At 44.2% G+C, this 19,837-nt stretch overlaps 2 protein-coding genes across 2 annotated transcripts in view; both read left to right on the plus strand.

Annotated features, from left to right (window-relative positions):
- TMEM242 (transmembrane protein 242) overlaps window positions 1-18,858 on the plus strand; it is a 41,531-nt gene extending 22,673 nt beyond the window's left edge. The window contains exon 4 of the mRNA XM_006075698.4: window positions 17,795-18,858. Coding sequence (XP_006075760.1) covers window positions 17,795-17,893 — 99 coding nt within the window. The 3' untranslated portion in view covers window positions 17,894-18,858. The remainder of the gene's footprint in view (window positions 1-17,794) is intronic.
- On the plus strand, window positions 1,229-7,304 carry LDHAL6B (lactate dehydrogenase A like 6B). The gene has a single exon (XM_006075696.4). The coding sequence runs from the start codon at window positions 3,749-3,751 to the stop codon at window positions 4,892-4,894; it is 1,146 nt and encodes a 381-aa protein (XP_006075758.3). The 5' UTR covers window positions 1,229-3,748; the 3' UTR covers window positions 4,895-7,304.
- Window positions 18,859-19,837: the final 979 nt, after the last annotated feature.

Below are 19,837 nucleotides of genomic sequence, written 5' to 3' on the forward strand. Positions count from 1 at the left end.
TGGTGAGTTTGTAGCTTGTAAAATTAACACAACCCTCATTGCATCTTTTTTTTCTTTTTCAAATCCATTTGCACATGGATTATTTTTTTAAAACTTTCCACAGAACAAAATATTTTAAATAACTTCAAAGGATAAAAATATTCCTTCTGCCATTGCATATTTATTTTACTGTGTTTCTAGCACTGTAGACTCTTTTTTAATTTTATGTTCTAATTTGGTAAAGGTAGATACTAGTTTTGAAAGGGATTAAGAAATCTTTTAGTTTACTCATAGCTTTATCTGAAACTTACGGTATCAACCTTGCTAAAAACCCCCAAATAGGCACCATTTTCCTTACCCCTTTATTCAAAACTCCACACCAGGTGGATTCTCCAGCCCTGCCTTTCCATCTTATTCTCACCTGTTAGCCCCCAGAGCCTTACTTGACTCAGTTATGTAGTTATTTCCTCATTCTTTTCTACCATGAACAGTGACTGAATCCCTGTTCATGTACCAAGCTCTGTGCTAGAGGATAAAGATATGCTGTTAAATAAAAGGTGTTCCCTTTGGAGTGACAATTTCATAAGTAATTACGTTTGTGTGTGATAAATCCTGTAATGGAGAGAGGTACACAGTGGTGGCAGATTTTTAAAAAGTTACTTCCTGGGAGACTAAAAGACTTAGGAGAGGGTAGAATATTTGAACTGGATTCCTAGAGAGAAAAAGGGCATCGAGAGCTAGGGATGAAAGTCCAGGTGACTTAGTTTACAACCATTCTTGGTTCAGCTGCTCGATGGTCATCTTTATTTCCTGCTTCCTCCCTCCTAAGTGCTGTAACCAATAGTATTATGGCATAATCCTGCCATCAGCTGTAATATTAAAGTGAATTTGGAATAGATAATTTGAGTTAGATTTTCAATTCGAAAGGAATAATGAGCCACCTAAGATAGAAGGTCATTAGGGAGCTGGTTAACTGTAGCTGACTTTCTCCATTTTTGGGGAGTCCGTCCCTTGGACTGCAAGGAGATCCAACCAGTCCATTCTAAAGGAGATCAGTCCTGGGTGTTCATTGGAAGGACTGATGCTAAAGCTGAAACTCCAATACTTTGGCCACCTCATGCGAAGAGTTGACTCATTGGAAAAGACTCTGATGCTGGGAGAGATTGGGGGCCGGAGGAGAAGGGGACGACAGAGGATGAGATGGCTGGATGGCATCACCGACTCGATGGACATGAGTTTGAGTGAACTCCAGGAGTTGGTGGTGGACAGGGAGGCCTGGCATGCTGCAATTCATGGGGTTGCAAAGAGTCGGACATGACTGAGCGACTGAACTGAAGTCATCTCATCTTTTTTAGTTCTTTCCTTCTTATCTCAAGACTTATTATAAATAAAAGGCTGCATTTGAGATACTTTTATAGAGTGTTATTTTTTTTCAAAATTGATTTAGTTGTGGCTAAGGGGGAAAACTGAAGAGGCAACTGTCATAGTGATTGTATTTCTGCACAGGTTCAAACTCTAGGAAGAAAATTAATATAGAAGAAGCCATCTAACCAAGTCTTTATGTCCTTGAATTTCATCCTCAAGAACACTTATAAGGAAAATGACTGGTGAAAGGAGTCATTGTAGGGAGAAGGTGGGAGCAGGCATCAGATTAAAACATTTTAAGCTATGACTCAGATAAAAGAAACAGTAGGTATCAGAAGTTGGTGTTTTAAGAGGATTCCTCTAAGATGTCAGCCACTGTTAAATGAAGATCATTTAAAGGATTCCACTTTTTAATTTGACAAATGGTTACCATATATCTGATCACCAGGGTGAAGAGAATTCATATATGTGGTGCTGTTACCATTTTGTGTATCATGGAGCTTATGCTGTACTGTCTAAACAGGGTGCCAGCAAGTCATCCTGAAATAGGATGCAGGAGCTCTGCTAATGACCACACTTTTCTCACCCCTCACCAACTCCCAGGGACGGGGGAGCCTGGTGGGCTGCCGTCTATGGGGTTGCACAGAGTCGGACACGACTGAAGCGACTTAGCAGCAGCAGCACCAACTCCTTTGCTTGTTGTTCCTTTCTTCCTGGACTGCAGCTCAGTGGTAGGAAGAGTGAGAATAGGTTTTCAAGTCTGAATATAAAATATTCATTTTGTCAAGATTTAGTATTCTAAAATGGAATATATGTATGTATCAGTTTAGTTCAGTTGCTCAGTTGTGTCCGACTCTTTGCGACCCCATGAATCACAGCACGCCAGGCCTCCCTGTCCATCACCAACTCCCGGAGTTCACTCAGACTCATGTCCATCGAGTCGGTGATGCCATCGAGCCATGTCATCAAACACAGTATTTTTTTGTACGTATACACAGGTGGTTTTTCTCCCCTGTGAGGAGCCTGCATATCCGAGAGCTCCATTTGTCATTGCTGTTTAGTTGCTCCGTGTGTCCAGCTCTTTTGTGACCCCGTGGACAGCAACCCGCCAGGCTCCTCTGTCCATGGGATTTCCCAGGCAAAGAATACTTGAGGGGGTTGCCATTTCCTTCTCCAGAGAGTCTTCCCGACCCAGGGACTGAACGCACGTCTCCTGCTTGGCAGGTGGATTCTTTACCACTGAGCCACCAGGGAAGCCCAAGAGCTCCATTAGGGGAGAGCAAAGCACTTTCTTATATGAGAGGAAAGCTTTGAGAAATCATTACATGGTCAGACTTTTGTTTATATAAGTGAGGAGAAAGTACCATTATTTTTATTTGGACTTACATAGTTTATTGGCTTAAGGGTGTGTGTGTGTGTGTATGTATGTGTATACAAATATATGTACACTGTTTCATCAAATGTAAATTTTTTATTTTGTTAGAAATTTGAAAGGAAGTTCATAAGACTGACCAGAGATATGCAGAGGAATGTAAGATATACTGATACCATGTTGTACTAACTACTTTAATCCACAATTTGATTTGTGCCTGGGTCAAAAGTTGCCATTTTAAAGACATTTAAGATATATTATCATCTTTTTACCTGAGAAGTCATTTGTCATCAGGACTGTTGACCAGGAGCTTTCCTTTTCATGAGAGATAAGTAACCCTCCGAGTTCTTACTGTTTGGCTCACAGTGGGCTCCTTCCCTCTGTCGTCAGGATCCTGTGACTCCCCCCCAGTTATGGTCCTAATAGGCATAAGGGCAGTGGAAGTCTTTCCAATAGAAGGTTCTTGAAATGGGTACAACGGCAAACAGAAGGCCTGCTTTTCCTGCAGATGCAGGAAAATGGTGCAGGAGGCCATTGGGAGACAAAGGATTCGCACCTGGTTGATCCTTGGCAGGAATATCGTTAAGAACATTTAACTGTATTTTCATGTGTATTTAATGGAAATATTTTTATTGGAATATGTCGTAAAAACAGAAAAGTAATCCCAAGGATCTGGGTTGGCTCATTACACATAATTCTATCTCCAATGTTTTAGAGAAATGATGGGTTTCTAAAACTTTTAACTCCAGAATTCATTTGCTAGAAGTAGCCTCCCCTCTTGACACTTCATAGAGGCCCTTTAGCGGCCACGCGAGCTGAGCCCGCCTTGCGCAGCCGCAGCAGCGAGCTGGAGGGGCTGTCGGGAGGCTTCGGCTTTGCGCAGCCGCATAGCGGGCTGGAGGGGTTGTTGCGAGGCCCCGGCCTTGCGCAGCCGCATTGAGGGCTGAGAACTGGCCAACGGTCGCAGCTCTCTCCTTTGTAGCTTCTAAGGGCGCCTGCTGCTTTCTGCCTTCACTTCTCAAGTGAATAGCCATGAGCTGGACTGTGGGAATCCTGCGGGCCAGCCAGAGAGCGGGCACTGTGAGGGCGAATTTCCTGGGCCCGGGAATGGCCCCAAGCCCCCGCCCGCCGGCAGCCACCCCCCTCGGGGGCGCCTGGGCCGTGGCCCCCGCGTCCAAGATGGCGACGGTCAAGTGTGAGCTGATGAAGAATTTCACTTCAGAGGAGCCTGTTCGCAACAGTAAGATCTCTATCGTAGGAACTGGATCGGTTGGCATGGCCTGTGCTGTCAGCATCCTGTTAAAAGGCTTGAGCGATGAACTCGCCCTGGTGGATGTTGATGAAGGCCGACTGAAGGGTGAGACAATGGATCTTCAGCATGGCAGCCTTTTCGTGAAAATGCCAAACATTGTTTCCAGCAGAGATTACGTTGTCACTGCAAACTCCAACCTCGTGATTATCACGGCAGGTGCACGCCAGGAAAAAGGAGAAACACGCCTTAATTTAGTCCAGCGAAATGTGGCCATCTTTAAGTTAATGATGTCCAGTATTGTTCAGTACAGTCCACGCTGCAAACTGATTGTGGTTTCCAATCCGGTGGATATCTTGACGTACGTAGCCTGGAAGTTGAGTGCCTTTCCCCAAAATCGTGTTATTGGAAGTGGTTGCAATCTGGACACTGCCCGTTTCCGTTTCTTGATTGGGCAAAGGCTTAGTATCCATTCTGAAAGCTGTCATGGGTGGATCCTTGGAGAGCACGGAGACTCAAGTGTTCCCGTGTGGAGTGGCGTGAACATTGCAGGTGTCCCTCTGAAGGAACTGAATTTAGATATAGGAACTGATAAAGATCCGGAGCAGTGGAAAAATGTTCACAAAGATGTGGTTGCTAGTGCCTATGAGATTATTAAAATGAAAGGTTATACTTCTTGGGCCATTGGCCTGTCTGTAGCTGACCTAACAGAAAGTATTTTGAAGAATCTTAGGAGAGTGCATCCAGTTTCCACCAGAATTAAGGGTCTCTATGGAATAAATGAAGAAGTATTCCTCAGTGTTCCTTGTATCCTGGGGGAGAGTGGTATTACTGACCTTATAAAAGTGAAGTTGGCCCCTGAAGAAGAGGCGCGTCTGCAGAAGAGTGCAAAAACACTTTGGGATATTCAAAAGGAGCTTAAGTTTTAAAGTTGTTTAAAACCACCTACCATTCTGAAGTTACTGAAGAAAGATAGCGGTTATGGTCTTGTGTATTCTAGTTTTTGAATAAACTTGAATTCCTAAAACTTGGAAACAGGGGTAGAGTGACTCCCCTATTTAGCCTCCCCCCCGACTTTTATTTAGCATCCAGATGCTAGGTTATACTTCTTAACAGTTCTAAGTGACTGCGTCAAATAAGGTGCCAATGATTGTACCAACTGTACCAGTCATTATACCCGTGATTTACCAGTCCTTGCTTTATGTGTGTGTGCATGTAGAGTTGCCAATTGTTAAAAAAAAAAATGTGGGATGCAGGTGTTTGTTGTTTTACAGAAATTCTGATTCTTTTCATTAAGTACATGTTCATTCTTTTGTTCTGAGTGCCTTATACCTATGTTCACTTATAAGTAACTTCCTGTACAGTGTGAAAATAAACGTATACACGGAAGCTCTGTTATTGAGCCATCAGTATCTTCATTCCCCTGTGACAGTCTATCACCCAGGCTTTAAAAAAAAAAAGCGTCATAAAGTGGGAGTGCAAGCAAGTCCTGTGTGTTCTGTGTTTGTGCATGCTCATGTATGTGTGCCAGTGAAGCAGGATCATTAGGTAAAGTATGAAAATGATAGTGATTTGGTTGGTAACTATTATAAAGTATTTCTTAATATATAATATATATATATAATTGAAGTATAGACTGTTTCAGGTATACAGCAAGGTCATTCAGTTATATATATATGTATGTTATTTCTCAGATTTTCTGTTACAGGTTATTACAAGATACTGTAGTTCCCTGTACTATACAATAAATCTTTGTTGCTTGCTGCATATCTTTTAAAATTAGAAATCTAGCATTCTAGTCATATGAAGTCAAACAAGTGGAGTCAAAATGTCATAATTTTTTTTATTATTTAGTGCAGTAAAATATAAAGCTTTTAGGAAGAGGCCTGACAGTCATAGGTGGTTCAGTTACTAAAAATAAAGCCTGATTGAAATAGTTTTAGAACTGCTGCTGAGAACCTGAGACCTGTTAGCACCTTAAATCAAGAAGCATGTTATAAATTGTTCTTACTGGGCTGAGTCTTAGCTGCAGAGCATGCCCTGGCCCTAAGACACTCTAGGGTCATCCCTGTTGCTCAGTTTACTGCACATTAACAGAAAGCTTTTGCTTTTGAATTGTGCCCTGTTGTTAATCATTGTCATAATAATTGACCATTTTTTAATGAGTACTTCAGGGATTGTATTGCTCAGAAAGTTACCTGTTCACTTTTTATTCCTAAATCAATTGACTTTACTACAAATTTTAGACTGTATGGATGTGATAACGGTGAAGGTTTAGGAGAGAGATGCTTGTCTGACCTTCACCTAAATAATGGGACTAATAACTTAGAAAACGAGAATCTTAGCCTTCCTAATGCAAATGAATATTGAATTCATTCTGAATATTGAACATACCATGTAAAATTACATGGTATGTTCAGACATTCTCAGATTTATGTGGGTATCAACAGGCCTAATCAAAAATTGAAATATACCAGCAGCTGCTCTCTAAATTAAGCCTAGTCCTGCTTAGTACAGTTTTATTAAGCAGACATAGGACTATAATCCACCCCCAAAAAACTGACTCTTCACTTAACCAAGCTGATCAGAGCTCCCACACTAGTTCATTGAAAATATCAAAATGTTCTGATTTCCTCAGAAGCTGTGTCATATAATGGGATTAATCAATGTGCTGAGCTCCCTGAAGAGAAGAGTGGTGGTTTGGTTTTTCCAGGTGATTCTAAAACCTATTTAAGCTTAATTAACACCAAGTTTCTCTTCCCCTTTGTCCAACCCTTAAGTTTTTATTCTCCCATGTTTAAGCCAAATTTAACATAATAGTGAAGGATATCAGAGCCTGCCTTAGGTCTGTTCTTGATTTCTCTTCACCAGCTATGTCAGTCAGGATAGGCTGGGTTATACCACAGTAAAAGAATAATCCCCAACTGTGTGGCTTCAAGGTTTATTTCTTTCCTAAAATTCACTGGGTTTATGCAGCTCTCTAGGGAACCTGTCCTCCACAGGAGGGCTTCCTACCTCAAGCTTCTTTCATCTTGAGGCACCGCTGCAGCACACAGGTTTCCCTGATTGCTATGGAAAGGGAAGAGAGGCCTGGAGGCTGGAACACTTGAAATAATATGCTTCACCTTGGAAGTGGCACAGATTTCTTTTACTCATATTTCATTAGCCAGAATGAGTCACATAGTTGCCTAACTTCAAGAGGGTAGAGAAGTATTATTCACTCACTCAGTCGTGTCTGACTCTTTGAGACTGCAGGGACTGCAGCATGCCAGCCTTCCCTGTCCTTCACTGTCTCCCAAAATTTGCTCAAACTCATGTCCATTGAGTTGGTGATGCCATCTAGCCATTCTCATCCTCTGTTGACCTCTTTTCCTGCCCTCAACCTTTCCCAGCATCAGGGTCTTTTCCAGTGAGTTGGCTCTTCACATCAAGTGGTCACAGTATTGGAGCTTCAGCTTTAGTCCTTCCAATGAATATTCAGGGTTGATTTCCTTTAGGATTGACTGGTTTGATCTCCTTGCTGTCCAAGGGACTCTCAAGAGTCTTCTCCAGCACCACAGTTCAAAAGCATCAATTCTTCAGTGCTCAGCTTTCTTTATGGCCCTACTCTTACATCCATACATGACTACTGGAAAAACCATAGCTTTGACGACAGACCTTTGTCAGCAAAGTGATGTCTCTGCTTTTTAATATGGTGTCTAGGTTTATCATAGCCTTTTTTTCCAAGGAGCAAGCGTCTTTTATTTCATGGCTGCAGTCACCATCTGCAGTGATTTTGGAGCCTCCCCCAAAAAAAGTCTGCCACCGTTTCCTCACCTATTTGCCATGAAGTGATGGGACCAGATGCCACGCATGGTCTTAGTGTTTTGAATGTTGAGTTTTAAGCCAGCTTTTTCACTCTCCTTCATTTCATCATGAGGCTTTTTAGTTCCTCTTCATATTCTGTCATTAGGGTGGTATCATCTGCATATCTGAGGTTACTAATATTTCTCCCAGCAATCTTGATTCCTTTCAGCTTGTGATTCATCCATCCCAGCATTTCTAATGATGTACTCTACCTGTAAGTTAAACAAGCAGGATGACAATATACAGCCTTGGTATACTCCTTTCCCAATTTTGAACCAGTCCATTGTTCCATGTCTGGTTCTGACTGTTGCTTCTTGACCTGCATACAGGTTTTTCACGAGGTAGGTAAGGTGATCGGGTATTCCCATCTCTTCAGGAATTTTCCACAGTTTGTTGTTATCCAACAAAGTCAAAGGCTTTAGTATAAGCAATGAAGCAGAAGTAGATGTTTTTCTGGAATTCCTTTGTTTTTTCTATGATCCAGCAGATGTTGGCAATTTGATCTCTGGTTCCTCTGCTCTTTTTTTCTGTTTCGAAAAATGCCACAGGAATTTTTATTATTATTAACACCAAAAACATTATGTATTGGGGTATAGCCAATTAACAATGTTGTGATAATTTCAGGTGAACAGTGAAGGGACTTAGCCATACATACACATGTATCCAGTTTCCCCCAAACTCCCCTCCCATCCAGTTCTCTGCACTTTTAAATCCAGCTTGTACATCTTGAAGTTCTTAGCTCATGTACTGCTGAAGCCTAGTTTGACGGATTTTGAGCATTACCTTGCTAGCATGTAAAATGAGTGCAATTGTGTGGTAGTTTGAGCATTCTTTGGTATTGCCCTTCTTTGGGATTGGAATAAAAACTGACCTTTTCCAGTCCTGTGACCACTGCTGAGTTTTCCAAATTTGCTGGCATATTGAGTGCAGCACTTTCACAGCATCATCTTAGCATTCTGTATAACATGGTCACCACTGCAAGAAGTACACGTTTCAAGCTAAGTCATTTTTAGGGAAAGCGGGCACATGAGTAGAAGTTGGAGAGGTCTTTCCAGGTCGCAGAACCAGAGTGGTATGGGGAAAGAGCCTGGATGTCAGTGAGGCAGTTGTACTTACAAATCAGATCACCATGGGTGGGTTAACCTCTTTGACCTCTGGTTTCTCATATATAAAGTGGTGGTCTTCATTTCTGCCAGAATTGTGAAGGCTACATAAAAGCCGCCTGCTTGGTGAGTCTGGCACATAGGTGATCTTGAATGGCAGACATTATTGTTGTTCAGGCAACATTTATAGTCTTACTCGGTTTTATGAAGAAGCTGAATTTCCAGGTTCTTCAGAATTCCTGTTGGCACTGTAATTATTGATATATCCAAAGGCTTTCTCATCAGTTGGTCCTATGAAGCTTCATTATTCTAACCTCAGCACCGAGGCTGGCAGCCATCCTGTACCTGCAAGTGAGAAAATTGAAGCTAAATGAGCTATACAATGGCAAAGACATTTTAGAAGTTGGAGCACTTAATTCCACTAGCTGTCTATTTATTAGATGTTGTAAGGGTTTTCTCAGATTCATTAAATTGGAGACATAGCCTCAGCTTTTAAGTAATTTTTCAGCACACTATATATAACACCAAAAGTTTTCATGTTGTTCTTTTCCTTGCCAAGACAGACACGGTAAATGTATAGTAATATCCCATGGTTCACTCCTGGCATACTGGCTACATCGCCCTTCCAAAAAGCTGTTGCAGTGTGAATGTGAGTAGTAACATTATTGGAGACATAATCTTGAATTTATTCTAAACCTAGAATATCAATGAGAAAATCCATATTAGTGACAAATTCCTTGTAATCATTTTACTATTGTCGTAATACTCTGAGAACTGCTGCCTTAGAGACTGCTCAGTTCAGTTGCTTAGTCATGTCCGAGTCTTTGCAACCCCATGGACTGCAGCACGCCAGGCCTCCCTGTCCATCACCAACTTCTGGGGTTTACTTAAACTCATGTCCATTGAGTCAGTAATACCATCCAACCATCTTGTCCTCTATTGTCCTCTTCTCCTCCCGCCTTCAATCTTTCCCAGCATCAAGGTCTTTTTCAATGAGTCAGTTGTTCATCAGGTGGCCAAAGTATTGGAGTTTCAGCTTCAGCATCAGTCCTTCCAATGAATATTCAGGACTGATCTCCTTTAGGATGGACTGGTTGGATCTCCTTGGAGTCCAAGGGACTCTCAAGAGTCTTCTCCAGCACCACAGTTCAAAAGCATCAGTTCTTTGGTGCTCAGCTTTCTTTATAATCCAACTCTCACATCCATACATGACTACTGAAAAAACCGTAGATTTGACTAGATAGACCTTTGTTGGCAAAATAATGTCTCTGCTTTTTAATATTCTGTCTCGGTTGGTCATAGTTTTTCTTCCAAGGAACAAGCATCTTTTAATTTCATGGCTGCAGTCACAATCTGCAGTGATTTTGGAGCCCCCCAAAATAAAGTCTGCCACTGTTTCCCCATCTATTTACCATGAAGTGATGGGACCAGATGCCATGATCTTAGTTTTCTGAATGTTGAGTTTTAAGTCAGCTTTTTCACTTTCCCCTTTCACTCTCATCAAGAGGCTCTTTAGTTCTTCTTCACTTTCTGCCATAAGGGTGGTGTCATCTGCATATCTGAGGTTATTGATATTTCTCCTAGCGATCTTGATTCCAGCTTATGCTTCTTCCAGCCCAGCATTTCTCATGATGTACTCTGCATGTAAGTTAAATAAGCAGGGTGACAATATACAGCCTTGATGTACTCTTTTCCCTATTTGGAACCAATCTGTTGTTCCATGTCCAGTTCTAACTTTTGCTTCCTGACCTGCATACAGATCTTTCAGGAGGCAGGTCAGGTGGTCTGGTATTCCCATCTCTTTAAGAATTTTCCAGAGTTTGTTGTGGTCCATACAGTCAAAGGCTTTGGCATAGTTAATAAAGCAGAAGTAAACATTTTTCTGGAACTCTCTTGCTTTTTCCACGATCCAACAGCTGTTGGCAATTTGATCTCTGGTTCCTCTGCCTTTTCTAAATCTAGCTTGAACACCTGGAAGTTCACAGTTCACGTACTGTTGAAGAGACTGCTATTTTCTGATAATATTACAGCCTGTTGTACACAAACTGTTGTACACAAACATTGGGACTCAAGGATGAGGTTCTTGGAGGAGTGGGCTCACTGCCCCGCAGTGCCGTTCGTGTCCCAGTCTTTGAGGAGAGCATCCTGGAGTTGGGCAGTATGCAGTGCGGCCCTGTTTAGAAGGGTAGGCTTGTGGTCTGTAACCAGAGAGAAATTATTCTTGGTCAGAGAGGAAGAGGGATAAGGAGGACTGCAGGAAGAATCTCAGAGTCTAGAAAATGCTTCAGAGTGAGACTGAGTTGCTGGATGGACACTCAGGTCCCCAACATGCCCCGTCTTCACCAGACTTTTCTGGTGTTAGGGTAGGAGATGGTTTTGTGGCAATAGCTGTAATTATTATCTTGGAACTCAGTATATTTACTTTATAATTTGCTTAAATGTACTCAGTCCCTAAGTTTTTTGTCAAGCACATTTTTAAGCAGAGGAATGTTCTGTTGACCTGTGATAGAGTATCACAGAGAGGACCGACACCTCTGATCTGCATATCAGAAATTGAAATAGGCAGAAAAAACTAAAGGTCTTCATTGAACTATCCATGTACTATGAATAGTACAAGCTTAGAAACTTTCTGTGAGCCTTTCTGCTGAAAGGGACTTGAGGCCCTGATTATAAGGAGATGCTGGGTTTCCATTTCCACAGCTGTAAAATTTAAAAGGCTTTTTCAGTGAAGTATAGGTGATACACCATATTATATAAGTAACAGGTATACAAAGTAGTGGTTCATAATTTTAAAGGTTATACTCCATTTATAGTTATAAAATATTGACCAAATACCGTGTTGTACAGTATATCCTTGTAGCTTATTTTATACCAGTAGTTTGTATGTCTTAATCCCTTACCCTTATATTGCCCCTTCCCCTTCCCTTATCCCAGTGGTAACCGCTGGTTTGTTCTCTGTATCTTTGAGCCTGTTGTTATATTCACCAGTCTGTTGTGTATTTTCAGATTCCACACATAAGTGAGATGGTGCAGTATTTGCTTTCCCCGTTGGATTGATTTCACGCAGCATAAGACCCCCAAGTCCGCCCATGCTGTTGCAAGTGGCCAACTTTCATTCCTTTTGACGGCTGATTAGTATCGCAGTGTATACATACCACACTGTCTTCATCCGTTCACCTGTTGATGGAGACTTAGGTTGCTTCCATATCTTGGCAATCGTAAATAATGCTGCTAAATGAGCACTGGGCTGTCTGGATACATTCCCAGGAGTGGAGTTGCTGGGTTGATGGTAGTTCTGTTCTCAGTTTTCTGAGAAGCCTCCATACTGTGTCCCGCAGTGCCTGCGCCAGTTTGCCAGATTACACCAGTAGTGTACAGGTGATCCCTTTTCTCCACATTCTTGCCAACATTGTTATGTGTGTTCTTTTTGAAGACAGGCATTCTGACAGGTGTGAGGTGTTACCTCAGTGTAGTTTTGATCTGCATTTCCCTGATGATCAGGGGTCTTGAGCATCTTTTCATGAGCCTGTTGGCCATCTGCATGTCCTCTCTGAAAAAATGTCTATTCATGTCGTCTGCCCATGTTTAATTGGGTTGTTTGATTTTGTAAATTATGAGCTGTATGAGCTGTTTATATTTGTTGGATATTAACCCTGCGTCAGTCATATCATTTGCAAATATCTTCTCCCATTCAGTAGGTTGTCTTTTTACTTTGTTGATGGTTTCCTTTGTTGTACAAAACCTTTTAAGTTTAATTAGGTCTCATTTATTTTTGCTTTCATTTCCTTTGCTTTAGGAGACAGATTTAAAAATGTATTGCTGTGATTTATGTCAAAGAATGTTCTGCTTATGTTTTCCTCTAGGAGTTTTATAGTTTCCAATCTTACATTTAGGTCTTTAACCCAGTTTTAAGTTTTTGTGTATGGTGTTAGAGAATGTTCTAATTTCATTCTTTCACTTGTCCGGTTTTTCCCAGCAGCACTTACTGAAGAGGCTGTCTCTTTTCCATTCTGTGTCTTTGCTTCCTGTGTCGCAGATTGAGTGACCATTGCATGGGTGTCTCTCTAGGCTCTGTTCTGTCCCAGTGATCTGCGTGTCTGTTTTTGTGTCAGTATTGTACAGTTTTGGTTGGCCTCTGGTCCAGTTGGTTGCCAGACCCTTGTGTGGAAGCTGCCAGCTGCTGGGCCGGGTCACGAGGCAGCTGACTGCAGAACCTCAGGGGGCCCTGGGGCTAGTACTGGTGTGTGGAGTCAGGGTCTAGAAGATTCTGGGGTTGCTGTCTGCCCACTACGGGGTGAAACCAGGTCCTGGACTCAGTGCTCGCTCTGCTGGCAGGCGGGGGTCTCAGGGCTGCTGTCAGATCCCTGGTGGGGTGGGGGGTGGGGGAGGCAGGGCAGACGGTTCCTGACTCAGTGCTCGCTCTGGTGGCAGGCGGAGCTGGCCCTGGGTCTGGTTATGGGTCTCAGGGCTGCTGTTGGGTCCCTGGGCAGGTTGGGGAGGCAGGGGAGATGGTTCCTGCCTCAGTTGGGCTGGCCTAGTGCTGGGGAGACGGGCTCCGCAGGCTGCGTGACTGTAGTGTTCCTGCATCTGGTGTCTGCCCCTGGTGGAGGCGGCTGGTCTGGAGGCAAGAGCAGGCTTCCTGGATGGCAGGGCCGGGCCCAGGGGACTCTGGGGCTGGTGCCTGCCCACTGATGGGTGGAGCGGGGTCCTGGACCCTCTGGTGGACAGGGCTGTGTCTAAATGAGTCGACTGGGCTCCGGAGGTCTTAAGGTAGCCTGCCTGCTCGGGGGTAGGACTCGCCTGGCCTGAGGTATCCCAGCGGTGGGTCAGGTCTTGGCGCTGAGGAGCTACAGGGAGGGTCCCACGCTGGCGCTTCAGCACCAGTGTCGAGTGGTAGAGGGAGCTCCCAAGAACGGCTGCCCCATGTCTGTGCCCCACTGTGAGCCGCAGTGGCCTCCTAGCTCTCCAGGAGATGCTCCAAGACCAGCAGCTGGGCTGACCAGGCTCCTGTCAAATGACTGCTTTTGTCTTGGATCCTGGAGTCTATGAGATGCTGTGTACGTCCTTTAGGAGTGAAGTCTCTATTTCCCCAGTCCTCTGGGGCGCCTGAAATGAAGCCCCACTGGCCTTCAAAGCCAGATTCCTTGGGGACTTGCCTTCGGGTGAAGGACCCCCAGGCTACAGAACCTGGCATGGGGCCAGAACTCCCGCTTCTCTGGGAGAGCCTGTGCAGAGTATTGGTTCTGTGGGTCACCCACCTGGAGATGTGAGGCTTAACCGTATTACCGGTCCACCATTCCCCTGCATCCTGTTGTGGGCCCTTCTTCACATCTTTTGTGGTAACAGATCTTCTCTGGCAGGTTCTAGTCTTTTCATCGGTGGTGGTTCTGCAGGTAGTTGTGATGCTGGTGTGCTCCTGGGAGGTGCACTCAGGTCTTTCTGCTCCGCCGTGTTGGCTGGACTCCTCCACGGCTGTAAATAAAGGGCCACATGGTGCTCTGTATCCCACTTGTCTCCCTCCCGTCACTGGGCTCGGAAGCCTGTCTGTTCCTAGTTGGCTGTTTTTCAGATATGATTCCTTCTAATGGTTCAGTTACTCACTTATGATCCTGGGAACAGGTAAATAATCCTTGGGAAATTAGAGCAAAGAAAAAAGAATGGGCCAAGAAGAGGAAATGGGAGCACAACCTAACCCTAACCCTAACCGCATTCCTGCCTCCGCCTTCGCAGTGACTGACCTCCTTCCATCTCCCCGAGAAGGCAGGATGGTAGATGATTCTGTTCATGTCCTGGTGGCTGATACCCCACCAGAAAACCCTGTCATTAGACTTGGCTGTAACAGATGTTCCATGAGAGAGGCGACAGGAAGGAACCAAGCAGCACATTGCAAACCCTGGCCAGAGGCGCCTTTCAACTGAGAAAGTCTGCAAGGCCCTTCAAGGGGGCACTCTTGGGCATTTTGGACAAAGCAGCTCTTTTTGTGGGCCATCCTAGACATTTGGCATCCCTGCCCCCAGCGCCATTGGTGATCCCCTGTGACTCTGACAGCCCGACTGTCAGGACTCTCTATTTAGAGAACTTCTTCCAGTCGTCCCCCCGACACCCAGGGGCAGAGCACTGCCTTTAGCTGGAAACCTTTCATGCAGGGTTCATCACACTACAAACTAGAGAGCTGCATGGAAGAGGGGGTTGGGGGGAGACATAAATACCATGGGGGGGGTGTGTGTCAAGACTGGTGTCTGGGACCCAGACGTGGAGAGGGTGCTCCTGGACCTACAGACCTCTTATGATAGATAACCTTATGTGTCTTCAGTTATCAGAATATTTAAACCAAAATGACGTGACTGTAAATGAATGCTTTTGACAAGCATACCATAATACTTAGCTCCACATGAGCTCTGTTCCTGGAACACAGTATTTTGAAGCTGCTGCAGTGACAACAGCTGAGGAGCACTGAGCACCACCGGCTGTGCCTTTCTGTGTGTTACCTCCGTCCTCTCAACTCTGTCGGCCGGCGAGTATCTCCATCCTGCACACATGAAATCTGCCCCTTAGCCAGAGTAAGCAGGCTCCCCAAGCAGTGAGTTGGGCTTTGAACAGAGAGGTCTACTTGACACCAGGGTCTGTGCTAACGGCAGTGCTACCATGACTGGAGTAAATGCCTCGGAATTGACAAGTCCCGAAGCGGATGCACCTCCTGAATTGGGAAACAGCACAAGGGTTCACCTTCTGGTTGAAATTAAGTAAGCATCAACATTAACGGAAAAAAATACTAGCTGACTCTCAGTCACTCCAAGAAATGACTCACATGTTGCTGTGAATCCAGGCTGCTTCAGTTTGACTGAGGAGATCTGTATCCTTGAGAAATAATGGTTGAGTTGTTGTTCAGTTGCTCAGCCGTGTCTGACTCTTTGTGACCCCATGGACTGTAGCATGCCAGGCTCCTCTGTCCATGGGGTCCTCCAGGCAAGAATACTGGAGTGGATAGCCATTTTCTTCTCCAGGGGATCTTCCTGACCCAGGGATCGAACTAGAGTCTCTTGCATTGCAGGCAGGATCTTTGCCGCCTAGCCATCGGGGAAGCCCGGTTGGGGTGTGGCTAACAGGAAGACGGCAGCTCTGTGCTCCAGTGCTTCTGGAGTAGTGTCTTCAGAACAGGACCAGCCAGGTGTGAAGAATGAATAGGTGTGGAGCGAGCGTCACCTACGGTAACTCCTGTAAGTTAGTGTCCCTGCCCTCGGGCCGTGTGCAGAGGTGGACTTGACCCTGCACATCAGGATCCCCCAAACTCCTGCTCCAGGCGCGTGATTCCAGATTACTGTCTGCTGGGAACACCTTTACGTAGATTCCTCAACACTGTCGGTGCATAAGAACATTCTACTCTATCTGCCATTCATTGATTCCTCCTTAACCCTTATGGCAGATCCTCCTTAACCCTTATGGCAGAAAGTGAAGAGGAACTAAAGAGCCTCTTGAAGAAAGTGAGAGTGAAAAAGGCTTAAAGCTCAACATTCAGAAAACTAAGATCATGGCATCTGGTCCCATCACTTCATGGCAAATAGATGGGGAAACAGTGGAAATAGTGTCAGACTTTTATTTTTTTGGGCTCCAAAATCACTGCAGATGGTGACTGCAGCCATGAAATTAAAAGACGCTTACTCCTTGGAAGGGAAGTTATGACCAACCTAGATAGCATATTCAAAAGCAGAGATATTACTTTGCCAACAAAGGTCCATCTAGTCAAGTCTAGTCAAGGCTATGCTTTTTTCAGTGGTCATGTATGGATGTGAGAATTGGACTGTGAAAAAAGCTGAGCGCTGAAGAATTGATGCTTTTGAACTGTGGTATTGGAGAAGACTCTTGAGAGTCCCTTGGACTGCAAGGAGATCCAACCAGTCCATCCTAAAGGAGATCAGTCCTGAATATTCATTGGAAGGACTGATGCTGAGGCTGAAACTCCAGTACTTTGGCCACCTCATGCGGAGAGTTGACTCATTGGAAAAGACCCTAGTGCTGGGAGGGATTGGGGGCAGGAGGAGAAGGGGATGACAGAGGATGAGATAGCTGGATGGCATCACTGACTCGACGGACCTGAGTTTGGGTGAACTCCGGGAGTTGGTGATGGACAGGGAGGCCTGGCATGCTGTGATTCATGGGGTCGCAAAGAGTCAGAAACGACTGAGCGACTGAAGTTTCTTCTCCCCACTCCTTCCTTCTGACCCCCAAATTCTTCTAGGTTTGAATAGCCTCAGTAGATTCATCTATTTAGATAGACCTCCCATTCTCAAGTGCATCTTTACATATGAAGGCCAACAACATAGGCTGTCTTCTGGTAGGAAGTAAATGTCATTGAGGGTGGATGATAGAGAGCATGTTGCCTTTCAGACTTAGAGTTTTGTTATTTAAGTCCCAGTAGACTTGGCACCCCACTCCAGTGCTCTTGCCTGGAAAATCCCATGGATGGAGGAGCCTGGTAGGCTGCAGTCCATGGGGTCGCTAAGAGTCCGACACGACTGAGCGACTTCACTTTGACTTTTCACTTTCATGCATTGGAGGAGGAAATGGCAACCCACTCCAGTGTTCTTGCCTGGAGAATCCCAGGGACGGGGGAGCCTGGTGGGCTGCCGTCTATGGGGTTGCACAGAGTCGGACACAACTGAAGCGACTTAGCAGCAGCAGCAGACTTATACTAGGAAGAAGAAACGAGGTCTGTCTCGCTGTCTTCCAAGGCAGCAAGGACAGTCTTTCCTTCTGTTGGTCTTCTTTTGCTTGGTACCCACAGCAATGGCATATCAGTCAGTCAGCAACGGTGTCCATCTCTAATTTTGGCTCTTTTCCCCATCTTTTAACATTTGATGACTGATTTTTTTCATCTTTCAGATGAAAGACTTTCGAAATAAAATGCAGTCGATATTTCCAGCAATTCCCAAGAACTCTGAGTCGGCCGTTGAGTGGGAGGAAGCACTGAGATCCAAATGAGAGGAGCACGGTGGATGAAGTCTGGACGAGTGCTACAGGGAAGGCTGGCTTTGGAGCTGCCGCAGCCCCGAAGGGACTCTAGTCAGCTCTCCTCAGGAACACGCAGTCGCTGACTGAGCCTCTGGGATGGACGGCGTTCAGCGTCCTCACAGAAGCCTGCCGTCATGACTGGGTGCTGCTCCTTTACAGCTGATCTGGTTACGTTCACAGGAGGGGGAGGGGGTTAGGGTTAGCAAAGTTGAAAAAGTTAGGAAGACTCTTTAAAAATAATCACATGGGTACCTTCTCTAGGTGAAGGAAATCCCAGGGGAATTACTTCCATGCCTATAAAAGTTGAAAGCCACATTTTCTACCTGAAAAAAATAATTATGTATGATGGAAAATCTTTATAAACAGACAGTGGTACCTCAGTGTTTCTAGTTAAATAAGTTTTAGCAGCCTTGCTTGTCAGCATGTGGCTGTCAGAGCGCGGAGGACTCGCTCCTGGAAGAGCCCCGCCCTTCAGGCAGTGGAGTGGCGCTGCTGCCCTGGACGCGCTCTGTGGTGTGTGTGCTGGGTATCACTTTAAGGCCCTGTAAACCTGTACGTTCTTAGATAAGCCACCAGTAACAGACTGTGATAACCTGAAAGGATAATCATGCAAAAACAATGATACTATGCGTGTAAAATGTCCTTTTTTGACAAGTTGATTCTGGGTCCCTAAACATTGCCTGACAGTTTGTAGTTTTATCTCAGTTGTCAATATTAAAATAGACCAATTATCACCTATCTTAACAAGTATTTTTAACCAGAAATGTACCTGCCTGAGTATTGAGTCTCCAGGTGAATTAAAATTTTTTAAAGAAACGTTTACTATGTCACTATGTCCAGAAAAATAACCTCTGGTTGAATATCATTGTGTATTTTCTTTATAATTGCTTAGGCTCTAATTAGCAATCAGTTTAATAAAGTACATTTGAAATTTATCTCTTATAATGAAACCTTTTAGTTTTAAGAAAATGTTTTAAATGAAATGTCAAGTACATAATTAACATTTTTCTCTGGACTATCTTACCCTGTTAAAATTGCGGTATTGTTAATTAAACAGGTGTAATCAGCGTCTGGGATTCATATGTAACCTGTTTAAAATCCAAGACTTTTTTAAAAGGATTGTGAAATTTATCAGGGTATGTAAAGTAGCAAAAACTCTTCACCCACCTTTCATTTTTAACTAAACTCTGCAACAAAATATCTCTAGTCTTTGAATGAAATGAAGGAAGCAAAGTCGGGAGGAAAACTGAGCAGGCTTTGTCCCTTTTAAGAGTCTCAGCCTGGGTGGCTGGTGGGCGCGCGGAGGCCTAAAGGGACCAACATTTACATGCCTGACGTTTACAAAGCCTTTACCATATGCGTCTCTTGTCCTTGAGGGGTAGCAGGGGACTCCCATAGGTTATGGTGAATCACCTGCTGCAGGAAGGCTGATGGGGACAGGCACCAAAGAGGCTCCAGCTGCATCTTCAAAGCAAAAATAAAGTAACAGAGACGAAAGTTAAAAGGAAGCAGTATGAGTAAAGTGGTTTTCTCCTTCAGTCAGAACTCAGATATCAGAAGATGTAGTCATTTGTCTATTCCATTTATACCAGAGGCATATTGTTAAATTGGTTAATGGAAAGGAAAAATGTTTAACAGATAATGTTATTCTTTATGTGAAGTACCATCTGTGTACTGAGTTCTGAATGTTCCTGGATATGGAAGAGAGGAAATGTTACGGAATTTCAAGTGTGCCTCCTCTGCTGTCTGTGTCTCGGGTAGAGTATGACAAACATAATCACATTTATCTCCCGGAGCATAAAGAGTTTTAATCACCCTATTAACCAGGATGACATTTTTCACAGACTTAAAAAGGAATAGAACAGACATTATCTCCCCATAAGCAATCCATTTCATGGAGGCTGAGCACTAGAA

Source organism: Bubalus bubalis, chromosome 10 (assembly GCF_019923935.1).
Source record: "Bubalus bubalis isolate 160015118507 breed Murrah chromosome 10, NDDB_SH_1, whole genome shotgun sequence".
Classification (NCBI taxonomy): domain Eukaryota; kingdom Metazoa; phylum Chordata; class Mammalia; order Artiodactyla; family Bovidae; genus Bubalus; species Bubalus bubalis.